General features: G+C 35.1%; 1 protein-coding gene across 4 annotated transcripts in view; it reads right to left on the reverse strand.

Annotated features, from left to right (window-relative positions):
* SCAF11 (SR-related CTD associated factor 11) overlaps positions 1 to 16,272 on the reverse strand; it is a 46,710-nt gene that overhangs the window by 13,088 nt on the left and 17,350 nt on the right. For 3 of the 4 annotated variants that reach the window (XM_017733161.1, XM_017733159.1, XM_017733158.1), the window contains 6 exons: positions 8,366 to 8,443; positions 6,563 to 6,660; positions 5,469 to 5,536; positions 4,779 to 4,834; positions 2,311 to 2,417; positions 1,283 to 1,372 (listed from right to left, as the gene is read on the reverse strand). In XM_017733161.1, the coding sequence (XP_017588650.1) occupies positions 1,283 to 1,372; positions 2,311 to 2,417; positions 4,779 to 4,834; positions 5,469 to 5,536; positions 6,563 to 6,660; positions 8,366 to 8,443 (497 nt within the window). The remainder of the gene's footprint in view (positions 1 to 1,282; positions 1,373 to 2,310; positions 2,418 to 4,778; positions 4,835 to 5,468; positions 5,537 to 6,562; positions 6,661 to 8,365; positions 8,444 to 16,272) is intronic. The other variant, XM_017733160.1, reaches the window with a different exon arrangement.

Below are 16,272 nucleotides of genomic sequence, written 5' to 3' on the forward strand. Positions count from 1 at the left end.
TTGCAGCAAGTTTTGGAAACAATGCACAAAACCAAAACACATTAGGCAACTACAACCCTTCCAACTTCATCACAGCTGGAGAGAAACACAAAGCTGACAGTGAACAAAACTCTTCTTTGTCATATTTAATTTCAGGCTCATTTTACTGCCTAATCTATTAAAACTGTTTGAACAAAGTATGTTATGTTAAAGCAATATACATCTATCTTTCTTTAAAGTCAAACATCGATCAGTAATAGCCTACTCCAAACTAGTAGGTTATACTGGTGGAAATGAGAGTCTGAGTGCTGATTTAGAACCTCAGCAGAACAGCAACCTTTTCTGCAGAAAACTGAGAAATAGTCTACATGAGAATTTAGAAAAGGCTTCTTTTTTTTTTTCATACAAACAAAAGAAATATATACTTATTCAGACTCCCTCAGCAAACCTTGGGCAAAAACAGTTTAGTTAGAGATCTACATTCTTTACATTAACACTGAGTGATAATGAAACTTCCCTTAAGAAAATGTACATATACAACAATTAAATTATTTCAAACCTAGATGCAATCTTTTATTATAATTAAAAAACTCTTCACTTCCTCTTTTAACTTTAGTATTTGTTTTTATACCAAAGAGAGTAAAGAGATATGTAGTGAAATTGAGATTATAGAACCAATTTCTTACTGTGTTATTTTAAAATCAGTTATTTTTGTGGTTCTGCTTTATATTCACAAAAATATCCTTAGGGCATGTTTTAACACACATCTGCTCTCTAACAAAAACACCCATAGAATTATTTTATGTTCTCTATTTCACTTGATAGAGCTCCTGCTAGCTCTTTTTAGATGCAAACAGTATTTTTTCCTAAATGATGACAGAAAAAGTGATAGAATCAACCCATGAAAGAGGGTACAGGGTAGTGTGGGGAATCGGAATCAGACTGATGTTAAAGCGAATATAATTTGATATCTAGGGACAGAAATAATTTTAAAAACTCATTGAATATTAGCTTCCAAATAGAAAATACATTCAAACTCACATTTCTGTGAAAAGGTGACACATTAAGATGCACAATTCAGTGGAGTTACTATGCTTGTCATGAGTACCAAAAAAGTATTAAGACATACAGAAAAGAATCTATTGACATAAAAATACCAAGCAGCAAATACACAAAAATTTAACAAGATAAATGTAAACGCTATTCAGTTTCACGAAAATGATATACTATCTAAAGAGCAATTTGAATCAATCAAACTCCAAACTTGAAGTATTAAGATCCACTATGAATCCCAAACACAGACCTTTCAACTCTAGCAATCACAGATGAACAGGACAATTCCAGTTCCTGTCTCTTCTGTCTGATCCCTGCATTGACTTCTGTGAATTCTGTACTGAAAGACAAATTTCATACAAGAAGTTATAAAAAGTAACTTTGTACTATGACAACTTTGTATTTCAGTAATTGCTTCTACCAATGACTTTAATTTAACTGTATTAGAACTTTCAACAGTCATGATTAAACCATGCATTGGTTATTGCTTAGAGGAAAAACACAGTCACAGTAAACATAAAAAAAGTCCTAAATAAATAAAGCAGATGGAATGGAAAACAGGAGATGAAATGCATCTGCTGGGGAGTTGAAGGATGGAAAAACTTGCATCTTGACAAATAAATTCTGTTACATGCATGGCAAGAAGTTCATGTTTTACAGACTGTCAAAAACACACAGACATAGTAGGTTTTTTTTTTTTTATTAGGCCATATTATCCAAATAACATTCTTTTGGACTGTTCTTTTTCCATCTATTCAGTGAACAATTTTTTTAATACACCCATTCTTAAGTATTAGGCTTAATTAAGTATTTTGCTTAATGCAAAATTGCTTCATGGATGTTTAAAGTATTCCTCTTGGAATCAAGGAACAACAGCAAAGAAGACTGTTTCTGATACAAACCAGGATATTTACTGTTAACTCTTTTGGTAACTGCTGTTGTAATAACAGGGCTAAGCCTTTCCTATCCAAGGCTTCAATTCAGCAAGGAATTAAACAAACTAAAAATAAAACTCTTATTAAATCAATGAGATTAAATACTCAAGTGTGTGCTTCTTATGCTGAACAAATGAGAGAAATTGGCATGTGCCCTTAACAGTACTCATTTTTAAATGTTTGTGTTTATACTTTAGCTGCTCTTCATCAATGAATAAAAACCCTGGCAATCTTTCAATTTCAGTATTTCAAGGCAATATATACACACGTAGGAGCAGAAGGAACTTCAGAATCTACAAGACAGTAACCCATCAATTGATACGAAGCGCTAGTACACACTAACCAGTCATTTCTACAGCTAAAAAAGGATTCTTCACTGCTGCCACCAGCCAGAAGCGTGCTGAAGAAATTAGTTCTGATGCACTCGTTCCAACAGGTCTGTCTTCTGGGCTACACAAAAAATAAATGATGAATTAAAGACACCCAAAATAAAATAATTAACACTAAATACATGAAGATGCACTGAAATTAAATTAGGTCAGCAAGACTTTAGCTCACAAAAAGCAGAAACCATAATAGCTCCATAGGTATATGCAGAGATTTGCAGTTACAGCAAACAAATTTTCTCTATTCATTTTCTAAATTTTCAACACCTGCTCTTTGCAGATATACTTCTTATTTTATATAAAGCAAAATCTTTAATGCTCTACACAGACACTACAAATAAATAAGCCTGATCTTCACTATTGCACCATTCTGCTACCTAATGCACCACAGTAGGTACAGCTCGAGCACCTTCACACCCCTGCACAGCAGTTCACCAACTGTTCTGTTTCAAGTAACAAGAAAACATAATGAGGGTAGCTGGGATTCTCCTTTGCTCTCAGGCAGGAATAAAAAATTGACAACAGACTGGTGTGTCTAGTTACTGGGCCCTCACACAGAGGCCCAACACTCAGAACTCACTTAGTATTTCAAAACATACCACCACCACCACCTATTTATGTTGCTAACAAGGCCCAGCCGTGCACTGTCACTGTCTGCAGGCATGCAGGGAGCTCTGCAGCTGGGCACTGGGGCTGGATGCTGGGGGAAAACCAAAAAACAAACCCCATCAACAAACCAATAATAACCCTCCAGATACTCTTCCCCACACTGACACACTTACCTACACTGATCCATTTTTGCCACAGCACCTAAAGGGCTCATACCACCTCAAATCTGACTAAAACTTTCCTGTTCATTCCCTATGACTGGTATTCTGAAACAGGAATTTAGAATACCCCCATAATTTTAATTCAGCAAAGTGAAAAATAAACTTTGTAATGGAATGTATATAAATATATGTCTCAGTATGCAGTCATTATCCATGTGCTCCATCAAACCTTGGCACAGAGAGCTACTTTTGCTGGGAACATGCCTTATTTCATCAGTACGCAAATTTTAGGTTTTGCCTAAAAAACTGCTGGGTTTAAGTTTTATTTTAAGAATAATATAAATTTCGAACATTAACCTTTCTCCCTCCAATTAAAAAAGCTATCCAGATGTTCCACAAATGTCCTTATGAAGTGGTTATTAGTACATCAGGGCTTTCTTTTAAATTCTTTTAAATTTTGAACATCTCTAGGATAATTGAGCCCTGTACTTCCTCCTGAAGGTTTTTAATGGTTCTACTTTTGTTTATGCACCTTTTTTTTGCAACAGTACTATTTGAGACATTAATGCTATTAATCACTTCACCACAAATCAGTGAAACTAAAAATGAAAGCATTCCCCAACATGAAGTCACATTAGTGGCTGATCTACCATTAAGCCCTATCTTTCCAGTTCAAAACCCCTTCAATTCAGTGAAAGGTACCTTTAAGTTTACAGGGTAACAGAACCAAAATTTCCAAATACCTGATTTAGAAGGGGCAAACTGGAGCTAACGATGTCCCTGACAGCTATGGTGTAATGAGCACCAAATTGAAGTGACAACTCAGGCCATCACCTATTGAAAATACACAGGATATACCCCACACTACGTGAAACAAAGCAGTAGCCAAAACAGGGACTTGAACAGAGCTTTTCCTCCAAATATTGAAATTTCAGGTAAGACAGAATGATGGCAAATGATGGCATTCACACTTCAGAATTAAATTTATGGCCTAAAACTTTTTCATTCACATTCATTTACAGGTACAACTATGAGTAAGAAAGCACTGAACAAAAACTGTCCCAGAGACACAAAGTATTTTTGAAAGGAGGGATGGTAGAAACCAAACAAGAGAGCCTTTACAGCTCCTTATAAATCTGGCATCGGGTGATCCTGTGTTTATAGCCTAAGATTTATGAACAAGAAACCTGGAAACAGAAACATTCTTGACAGTAATCTCACATTAAAAAAAACCCCCAACTTGATGCAAACCATAATGTCTATGGCAGATTCACATAAATTACTTGGTTGATTACATCTATGTATTTTATTGAAAATAATGAAAATCTTCATACAGTGGTGCTTGGCTAACAGCTTGTAGATGAAATCATCTTCCTTTGGTGAAGATAGATGAAAACAGGGTTCAGTATCTTATAGTGTAATATCCTAATCTAAATGAAAATATTTACCACCACAAAACTAAATTTAATCTGAGAAAGACACTCCTATAACCTAGCCCTATATTCTAATTACTTCAAGACATAAAGAGACCAAGTAAAAAAGCTTGAATCATATTAAAATTAGCAAATAGACGTTAACCTTGAAAATAACCAGGAAGGTAGCCTTCAAAATGCTCTAATAAAAGCATTTACAAATGTTTCAGTATCAGAACCAACCTTGTTTCTCTTCACAGACAAAGCTTTCTTGTTTTGTTTGTCATACAAAATATTACCTGTGGAACAAGAAACAAAACTTAGATCTTAACTTTAGCATATTAGTTCTTGACTGTTCATCAAAATCATTAATGCAATGGGAGGTTAACAAAACGTCTGTCTTGAATGCATTTGCAATGCTTACATACAAACTGAGTAAAATGAAAATGCATGCACCTTCACAATAGCTTTCTAGATACGAAGCAGTTTTTACCTCTTCAGGTATTTGCTTCATTTCCTAAGTTATGAACAGACTTACCAAACAATTTCTATTGAATAAGCCCCTCAGAATAGCAACTACAAAATACAGCTAAGAGTTGCTTGTATCTGAACTCTCACTAAAACACTTCTGTGAATAAAAGCTAGTCATTAGCTGTTCTCCAGCTGCCTGATGCAGAAAATTACTTGAGGCTGAAACCACATCCATTTGGCTTGTGACTGAAACTGAAGAGGCAGTTTTCCAGTAATATAAAAACAGGAGTTTCACATACTGTAATTCTGTTCTAGAAGTTCCACTTCTACTACTTGGAATTTTGGTTGTATATACAAATGTAAGCAATTTAAAAAAATTAAATTGGCTTATCAAGAAAAGATGTTCTAGAGTTCCTTAATAAAACAGCAATTCTGGCAAATCGAGGACAAATACCAACTTACTGTATTTTTTCTTCACAATTCTGCTTAATTTTACTGTTACTGGCCCTCTGTCTGGACATACAGCCCTTCTGCAAGATCAAAAAAAGACATTAAAAAAGCAGTTTCTAGGCACATTCCAAACAAACTCTGCTCCTATTTAAGGTATTTTTATTTTGCGTGCATAAACCAAGTTCTAACTGCTATTAAAACCTGAATTTGCATCATGAATATCACCTTCCATATATCAAAAGCCACAGTGCTTCAAAAAGCTTAGATAAAAAAAAAGAAAACCAGTTTACACAGAAGTTCATATCCTGTATTAAATCAGAATGCTCAATTGTTTGATTTCGTGGCAACATGTGAAAGACGTTATAACCTGCTTCCTTTTAAGAATATTGGTCACTGTTAATTCAGAATGGTGAATTTTATTTTCTTATGAGTCAAAAAAGGTAAATTATCTCCAGTTATCGTTTCTGTAGTGAAGTCTGCTTCATATTAAACCTCAAGAACTGTCTTTTTTTTTAAACATTCCATTAAACACTGACTTTAGATATGCACTATTTGGCAAAATTCATCTCTGTAATCCTGAGCTTCCCCTTATACAATGCAGCAAATGTTACAAGATAAAGTTTATCAAAACAGAAATGTTAATTCCATATAACAACAGAAGTGTTCCCTCTCGAGCTTACTAGAAAAAAAATCATGTCTTGACTACAACTATGTTTTATAGAAGAGGAACATCACCAGTGCTTATGATAACATGCAAGGAAAGTGGATGTTTGTTTAGAGAAACAAAGAAAAATATTGTTAAAATTTGATCTAGCCGTACTTCAAATTAATATAAAATTTGTCAGAATTGCTTGAAATTGCAACTTTGACAGAGCTCAATGCAAGAAATACATTGCCCTCTACTTCTTCCTTGCTATTTTAACTATTCAAGTGGGAATTACAGCAATGATAAAAGTAAAATTAAACTACCACTGGGGAAAAATAAGTTATTTTAAAATAATAAAAATAATTTTACAAAAAATTCCAGGCTGTACATGTTAAACAAGTTCATTTTATACATTTTGAATATTCCAATTCAAATGCTTGAAATTACATGGAGAACCAACCTCACAAAACTTCTCATCTTTGCATGGCTGTAAGTTTTGTTATTGCAGGCACAGTTTTCCTCTTCCTCCTTCCTCCTTAGCTGTTTCTTAACCTGAACCTGTATTGTAAAATAGAGTCAATCCAATCTAGAATCTCATGACACATGGACTTTAAATTCATGCAAAGTCTCTTAAGGTCTATACAGAAATTAAGCTCAAACAGAAGGACTAGAAAACATTTCAAATCTTACTTCTTTGACTTCACAGTTCGTAGATTTTTTTTTTCATTCATTTTTCATAAAATAGAAAAAACCTATACCTTGGTTTGTTATTGACAATGCCTGAGATGCATACTAAGTTCATAAGACCAAAAAAAGCCCTGATCATTCAGACTGCCATCGCAAATGTCTCAGAGCTACACACTAGTTTCCATTAAGAATCTATAAGCTAAGTTTTTTAAAACTAAGTTGGTTGTTCAGAATACACAAGGTTCACCTAGGGAAAATGCTGAACTACCACTCAACACGCTTTCTCATAACTAAAATACACCTAATTTTGCTCTAGAGTAAAATAACTTATGTATTTTATACAACACTGAGTTTTTTCCACATCCCAAAAACACTGAGAGCAATACAACTATTGTTTAACCCTATGAAGTTGCTTCAATGACTACACTAGAATTGTTTGTAGTAGAAATTTTGTATTTCCTCATGCCTAAACTTGGCTTTTTATGCAACCCGTTAACGGATTAGCATTTTAATTCTGAATATCACAAAGAGAAAGCTGCCAGTCTCCTGATAGCACCAGTGATGATGCTGACCACTGTGTCTGCGTATCTTGGTACACATTCCCTCTATCCCTACTGCTCCAGTGGCTCTTTTTCAGAGTGGGACATTTCTCTGCCCACCGGTTTACACTGCAGTTCTATGAACAGACAACCTTTCAAACTGTGTTTTGATACAGCCTTTACACTCTACCAAATGTAGATTTCAGTTTATACTGTTTCAACTGCTTCCTTGATTCTCCAGAAATAAAGACGACAAAATACACAAGCACACTTTTCTATGAGAAGGAAGTATCTGTGGTTGCCAGCATGGCTCCTTCACAAGTGACTGCCTGGGCCTCAAGAAGTACAAGAAATGAGTAGTGGAAGCCTGTTTTCTAAATGTCACAAAGTGAAAAACCAGCAGCTTATGAACTATTTATAAGCATAATTTGATCACAAAATTTCCAAATCTCACACAGAATCATCAACATCTTTCTATATACATTTTTAAGATCATCTATCAGAAGAGTTTTTTTCCTACTTGATAAACTACTCTCCATATCAGAATTTTTCTGAAGAATTGAAAGCTGAAAAAAATTCAGAGATTTGGGTTGAACAATGCTTAACATTAATTGATTCCTCTTGCCTTCATGTATTTTTGCCTGGGAATTGCAGGCTGTGAACAAAGATGATTCACCTCAGCTAAAAAAAAAAGGCAATATTGCATGATAATTGGTATAGCAGTTGTTTGGAAAACCTAGTTTAAAAAACACTTTGAGACCAGTTACTATACTTCTGTTCTTGGATATATCATGAAAGCTCAAAGATACTAGAAAGTAGGAACAGAAGTTTTATGGTTATTATTACCATGGTAAATACTTGCTTTACAAAAATAATTAAGAATAATTCCTAGCTTCAAATATGTAACAGAAACATTAAAGCAGTAATTACTTTGTTAGGAAAGCTTATTTAACACAACAGACATGAATAGAAGGTTGCAGCATAACTTAGATGTTCCTACAACTGAAGTTATTTAAGAAAATAAGTCTGGAACGTACCTTTATCTGCTTATCTAATGCATCCAGCCTGCACACTGCTTGAAATGGTCTGCGATCAATAGGACATGAAGCCTGTGTCTGAAAAATTATTTTTCTTACTACAAACTTGGTAAAGAGCTAAGAGAAGCCCTAATTTTCTATACTTTATTCGCTGTTATAGTAGCTTACAGAAGCACACAAAACCCCAACTTGTTCACAGTAAGAATGCACTTGGACACATTATCCATACACTCAGTATTTTGTTTCATATAAGCAGATTGCTCTTTCAGGAAAAATCTAAAGGAAACAAGAATGTAACTCAGAAGTTGTGTTTAAAAAAGGAAAAGCATTTAAAGCATTTTTCATCAAGTTGCCTATATTTTCTCTTTTTTTAATCCCTTTTAGGCAATTGATTTTATACCAATATATGTCTTGATTTTGGCTGGAATAGAGTTAATCTTTTCGTAGTAGCTGGTACACTGCTTTGGTTTCAATGTAAGATTAATGTTGATAAAACACTAAAAGCATGACAATATGCAAATGTCCTCTACATTTCGTATTGTTCTAACATACAATTTCTTAATTTCATTTTCGACAGAAAGTGTGTTGGGCTGTGTAGCCCCCAAAACATAAAACTGGTATGGCCAAAAAGTAAACAGGGCAACACCTTCCTCACCTTGCTAATCTATTTGACTATACCACATCTCTTCTATTGTAGTCAGCAGAGACAACAGACTTCTGCATGTAACACATCTAAAGTTTTACAAATCAATTTTCAAGAAAAGGAAACTGAAGGCTATTTTACCCTACTGTTTGATGGGAATAGCAATTTATTGGTTTTCCCTGATCACCTAAATGCCATCTTATTGAGGCTGCACTACATCAGATAAAACACAAACACAGAGAAAAATAACGCGTTATTCACTGTGGAAATGGGAACTTCAACTGAAGCTCCACCCAAGTGGATCATGAAATGAATCAGCTTTAAGAAAAATCCACACTGGATATTAACTTTTGCTGTGAGAGAACTCTTTATTCCTTTTAATTCCAGATGTGTTTGCTGTGGGGGCATGGTTCTTTGTTTGGTTTGGGGGTTTTGTCATTATTACACCCTCCACACACACCTTAATTCCATTGGCCTTCCAAGGCTCAGTTCAACATTTGTAAAACAAAATAAAAAACCAAAACACACACCCAGCCTCCAGCCCTAATTCACTCACTGAACAAGACCCAGTATATGAATTGCATGCCCTGAAGAGGCATGTAATTTCTGCACTTTAGAGAGCTACAGATCTGTAGCAAGCAAGATGCAGTACTAGAACTACATAAGCAGCTATGAAAAACCTGCATATGAACTCTGCCCCAAAATTCAGTTGTGAACTTCATTCTTGTCTTTTCACTGGGGCTTCTAATTTTCCAGTTAATTCTGTTCTTTTCTCAATTTCAAAGAGTACTCAACTTTTTTACCTACCAACCCCCAAACACTGAGTATTCAGGAGTTTCTGAGCTTCTGATTTCAATTGAAGTAGATAAAACCAAATTAGACTGATTTAAAAAAAAAAAAAAAAAAAAACACAAAACAAACCAAACCCAACAACTAACAAAAAAAAGAAAAAAAAACCCCAGGGGGAGTTTCAGGAACAAGCTGTTGAACAAGAATGTAAGTTAAAGCCATTACCTACCCTTTGATGCTCTGGTATTTTATCCTAACTAAAAACTTCCTCTTTTGGGGGATACCATTGTTCTCTGCAGTGTCATGGCCCCAGATAAGAAATGCATATTGGGTAATTAAGCCAGCTCCCTAAGGACTCAGATCATGAAGACAGTTTTTGTCCTGCAGTCAAGGTAAGCTAACCCACAGTAACACAGTAGTGCAATGTTCCATCAGGATATTTGACAGCATGTAATGCACTCTAGCTTCTGAATCCACTGCAAACTTCAAGGTACATAGTTTCATTCTTAGATATACCAGATTGTAAAAGGTAGGATGAAGTTATTTTTCTTAGCCATTTTTATTCTTGTTTCACGATCTACCTTAGCTGAAATGTTTATCCAGTACAGTCCCTTCCTACATTAAATTTACACATGAATGTCAAGTTATCTTCCCAAGTTTAAGTCACTGTAAGTTACATTAACTCATTGTAATAAAGTATCATAGAATACTAAGTGTTACTAGCAGCAATCCAAATAACAAGTGTTTTTGCTCCACTAGAAAGATGTTCAATATTCAGTTCTTCTGGACAAATGTTTAAAAACTTAATACAATTACACACAGTAGTAGAGAGGGAGGAAAACATACTGGAAGAGTCAAAAACTACCATTAGGTTCAGATATGTTCAGAAACAGCAGATGCTCTTTCCACTCCTACTCAGTTGCTTTTCGTAGCCTTAGCATTTTCTGTAAGCTGACAACATTATCACAAGAGAAATTCTAGTAAACTCAGGACATTTGCATGTACACCCCCAGCCCCAGGTGAAGTACAATTGCTTGGTACCCCAGGGGAAACTAGAGGTTACTTCTGTCTAAACATGCATCAGCTCTCACCTGTCTGCTAACAAATAAAACAAACCTTTAAAATGGAAGAAAAACCCCCAAACTTCCCCTGTCCCCTTTCCCAACAGCAAGACAAGTTTTTTGTGTTACGCAAAGGACTAAAGTTAAAAAAAGTAAAAAAAAAGTCAACATTCACTACAAGAAGCAATTATGAGGAGTGATGGCCTTTAACTCATCTCTCATCTTTTTTGAGAACATGGTTCAGTAGCAAAGGTGTTGAGTCCTCTTTCATCAAAGGCAGGTTAGTAATCCCACACTTCTGAGGTTTCTGTTCAGGGAGCCTTGTAAGTAATAGTGAACATACACCGTACTTTTTGTTGAAAAACATTTAAAACAAGAAAGAAGATGCCGAGATGGAACAAGTCTGAGGAGCAGCTACCACTTTTATTGTACACAAGGGAGAAGGTATGTGAAATATGTCACAACCTTAGAAGAACCACAGATTCATACAATATCTTCCTTTAGCATAGCTTTAAAAATCAGAACATGCAGTATTTATTGTAATCATCAATAACATTAGAACCTCACTTCTGGTATTAGTGACCTGCTTTGCTTCCCAACAGTTCTTTCCTTGGAAAAACACAGACTAGTAGCTCAGCACACTTTAAAATGTCTTTGATTGTTTTATTCACCACGTGAAACTATTGAGAGTTTTCATGTTAAATCTGATAACTCCACAGTGATTCATTCTTTCATTCATCCTGTGATATCTGAAGAATTCACTTCATAAAATACGTAAGCATTCACAAAAATCTGCAAGCCCTGAAAAGTTATTCAGGAGCAATGTGTTTGGTTTTCAAATTTCAAAAAAAAGAAAATTTATTGTATTTTATTTGGTTTTTATGACTCTCTAGAAAAATCTTACTTTAGCTCCACAGGCATAACTTAATTTCTATATTCCTGTAACTGCTAGAGTGACACAAAACTCTGATCTCTAAACTCAAGGAGCAATTGTCCCCTACTTTAACTGCATCACTTCAAACAGCTTTTGAACAAAGTGAGGTAGGCAAAAGGCTGAAGCAGTTACTATATTCCAGCTAGGAATTTTCAGAAAGCTATATAAATAGGTGCAAGCTAACCCCAAAACATATCTGGCTGATAAAATAACTTTGACAGATATCCGCATCTCATCAAGTTCCATGTTATGAGATTTCATAACAAGTAGTAACAAGATGCAAGTACAGAATTCAAGTTGCTGCAGTAAAGCCCTCCCCCAATTTTTTTTTTCTTCAAGTAGCTCATAATAAAGTCTGTTCTCCAAATTTTGTATTGAAAAGATGATGCAAAAAGAAACATGATCCTACACTCTTAGATAACCCATTAAACACAAATAATACCAGATTCTCATAATTAAATTCAGGCTTAAACCTGAGTTAAAGTAGTGTCCATATATTTTACTTCATCTTGTAATAACAGTGCAGTAAAAAGCCCACAATTCCACCTCCAGCTTCAGTGAACAGGGAGACCATTACACCACATGTAGTGAGAAAAACCCTCTCCACATTTTGATGAAAGTAGGCAGACATCAGAAAATGCACTGTTTTCTAGAAGCATATAAAAACTTACGATTACTTTTTTTTTTTCAGTCTACTTTTAAAAAGCAAGTACATTTAAAGGTTTTATAGTTATGCTTTAGGAAAGCACTATTTCTGACAAGAGTATTTTTGGGGGGGAAAAAAATCACTGATGGATAGTAACAATACAGAGTGCAAAAGAAGAGAAATTAGAGTTTTAACATTGAATCAGCAGACTACTTAGTTACAAATCTAAACAGCTCTCTTCTCTCTACCTACATGACACAGTAGGCTAGCTCTTAAATTCCAATACAGAATTGCCATAAAGTGTTGACAAATTAAGTTCCATTGTATAGACATTATTGGAACAACCGGAGTAAAACAAAAACCACTCAGACTTTTGCACTTCACTTAAACAGCATTAACATTCATAAGTTGCTACATGAATGTACTTGCAAAATCACAAAGTGGTTGATGATGGAAGAGACCTCTTAAGGTCATCTTGCCCAACCCCCCTGCTTAAGCAGAGAAATAGCCAAGAACAACTGTATACTACAAAGCAAACATGTAATTTGCAAAAAGGTATCTAAAATCTACACTTTCTGAAACAATTTGATTAATACAGTTTTTCTGAACATCAGTTATCAGATGAACTGTCTATGTATAGATCACTTTGGGTACACTTGAACAATAAGGTTTTTCCCACTATTATTTTTGGGGTTTTAGGTTGTGTTTCTTTGAACACAATCTATGTTTGGTTCATTAGTGTCATCTTCATCTTGCCCACAGTGCTCTGTACTGCAGATCACTGCAGAGATCGTTGCCACATAAGCTGATTTGTTCCTATATCTTTTAGAAAGGAATCCAAATCAGAAAGAATACACATTAAGAATCCCAGTTATCATACAGGTAACTCTCCTTACCCTCAGAACAATATACATGCGCAGTAGCATACTCCACATACTCAATGATCCAAACCTTGAATGAGCACAAAGGCAACGACTACTCTAAGAACTGAACATCAAAAGCTACGAACAAAAACACCTAAGAACATCCACTAGAAACATAATGCAAGACAGCTCTTCGTGCCAACTGCTTAGTTTTATTTAGTCAGCCACAGATCCTGTACAGGGCCCTACATGAATGTGCCCCCAATGCTTTGGAGAATTTATGACTATACATACTCCACTTTCAAATTCTCCAGATGAGGAAAAATTAATGAGGGAAACCAGGACCATTATCTTGTTTATGAGATAAATAACCTTGGTAGGTGAGGGTCACTGAAATCAATGTCTGTTACACAAACATTGTCATAATGCAGACAACACACTGAATCTTTTAACACTCTTCTCTCATGATGGCTCATAAGAGGAATTAATAGAAGGACAGAGATAGAAATCTCTGGTACATTTACTAGTACTCTGAAGAACAGAAAGGAAGTTTAAAAGCCTACAGTGAAGTAAATATTGTTGCCAAGATTGTTTTCTTTGAATAGAATAGAAAAAAAAGGTAGAGATTTTTCTCTAATGCATACAGGCAAGATACTACTGCTGCTAAAGCAGTTTCTTAGCTGAGGTGGTGTTAACTTTGTGCATGTTTGCCACAGAAACCTAGTTAACTTTTTCTTTGCATCAGTTTTACTTAAATGCTTTCAGAACCAATTATTATAAACTAAAACATGTGCTTACCAATGAAAATACAAAACACAAGTTTATCAGAAAAAAAGGTTTAAAAATTCATTTTTACCCAACTAGTTTTAATATACTAATAGTATTACAGACAACAGAAACACACTAACGTAATTGCTTCCTTTGGTGTAACACAACATCACTGATGGTGCTCGAAAACTCTGGACAGGGGATTTTTGTTGTTGGCTACACCTTGCCCCTTTTTTTTTTAATGTGGCCAGAATAATGTTATCACATAGACGTTCTTTATACTGAAAGCAACCCTTCATTTACACTGTCCTTCCAACATTCCCACTGAAGGGTATGTCCAGTAACCTCAGCTCCAGATTTAGCACCTTTTACTTTTTATGATCTTCCAGCACAGACTCACTGAAATACAAAGCCTCAAGCTTGAAAGTCTTCATTAGTAAATTACACCATGTTGGTTTACAGAAGTGGTTGACAGCTGGCACAGGATGACAGACATTTATGTTAATCTTCATGTGCCTGCTGAAAACAGCCCCCAGCAGTCTGCCAGCCCAATGCTGCCCAGCAATGACTGGGAGAGCACTGATTAGTGTGGCCAAAGGCATACAAGTTGACAATATAATAGTACAGAAGAGTTTAACAGCATAAGCAACAGAATTTTGTGCATAGCAATGCTCTCAAATGCCACAATTAATACAGCCAAAGAGAGCAGAACAATTCAAGGGACATATTAGAAAGTTACTCTGAAGATTAACCCTTGTGGGGATTCTTGGTCTGCCCCTTAATTTTCTTTTAGGAGTTAAGACACCTTTATTCAAAGGGAAAGAAAATACAGCACTGACTCAACTGTAAAGCTACTTAATTCTGAAACTAAATGTTCAGATTTAGCCAACAGGATCTAATGTATTAGACCTGTTCCATGGCAAGTTTCCTAGCCCTCTTTAGCCTTTGGATTAAAGGCAATTTTTATATATTGCTTTTAAGTGCTTTTTTAAAATCTATATTCTCTCTCTCACTTCTTAAAAAGCAAGATGTTCAAAGTGTTATGGCTGCTGCTCTCAGACAGAAGACCTGCTGGTACATGACACTTGACTGAAGCTGCAATGTTGAAAATTGCCTATAGATTGAAGAGGAAGAAGAACACTAAAACTCTCACCCTCTGCCTAAACTACCTTGGTTTTGATTGGAGTCTACACAGTTAGCCATAAACTCTAAGGAGAGCAATGATTACATACAATTTGAAAACAACAGTTTAAAGAAGTCGTTTCTCCTGTTATATTTTGAAGTCCAGATGCAACACAGAAAAACAAAGGAAATATCCAGCTTGAAGATAGACTGCTGACAAAGCCTCTAAGTGTATGGAACACAACTGAAGATACACAAAAGAACAAGTCAAATAATGTGAATATTAATCTAGTCTTCTTTTTTTTTAAGATTTCATTCAATAATTTTATCCTCAATTTTGTTTTTCTCCAGCACTTAAAGAGGTAAACACCATTTCTAAAAACAATTTGTTAATACTCCAAAAAAATACTCAATCTTTAGCCAGAATTAGGCAGTATATTTTTTTAACAGCAGCTAATTTTTATATCTTTTTTACATCTTCATTACTCAGAATGACTTAAATTATGGTTATGATCAACCAAGAACCAAAGAAAGCTAACCCTTATGCAACACTTTTCAAAAAAGAACACATTCAGTTACTAAATATTAGTAACAGGCAAAAAGCACATGGCATCAGCATGTTTTAAATGCTGACATGCTTATAATATGTTTCTATCATTCCAATCTATAAAACGTCTGCTTCTCACAGCTGAAGCCTCTGAACCATCACCCACTTTTCAACACTTCTTTTGCCACTTTACTTTTAATTAAAACTACTAGATTAGGCAGTGGAGTTCCATCAACTCAACAGGCCTTTCCAGGAAAGGAAGTCTGGCTGGTTTTACCTATCTGATGTCACTAATGAAAAGCAGCAGCAGCAGCCTTATGTAGCTTTAGAAACACCCCAAACATCTTTTTTTATGGAGTTGCATCTACTTTACCTGTCAACTCTTAAGAGAAGTTGCTTTTATTCTATTTGAACAGCACTTCAGACCACAAAAAATAAAATTGACGTGACAAGAAAAATGTCATATCATTCATCTGCCCCTTTAGAACAAGAAAATTTCTCTTCCTCATTGGGCTTAAAAGCATCTGTTAGACA

Source organism: Corvus brachyrhynchos, unplaced genomic scaffold (genome assembly GCF_000691975.1).
Source record: "Corvus brachyrhynchos isolate BGI_N302 unplaced genomic scaffold, ASM69197v1 scaffold32, whole genome shotgun sequence".
Taxonomy (NCBI): Eukaryota; Metazoa; Chordata; class Aves; order Passeriformes; family Corvidae; genus Corvus; species Corvus brachyrhynchos.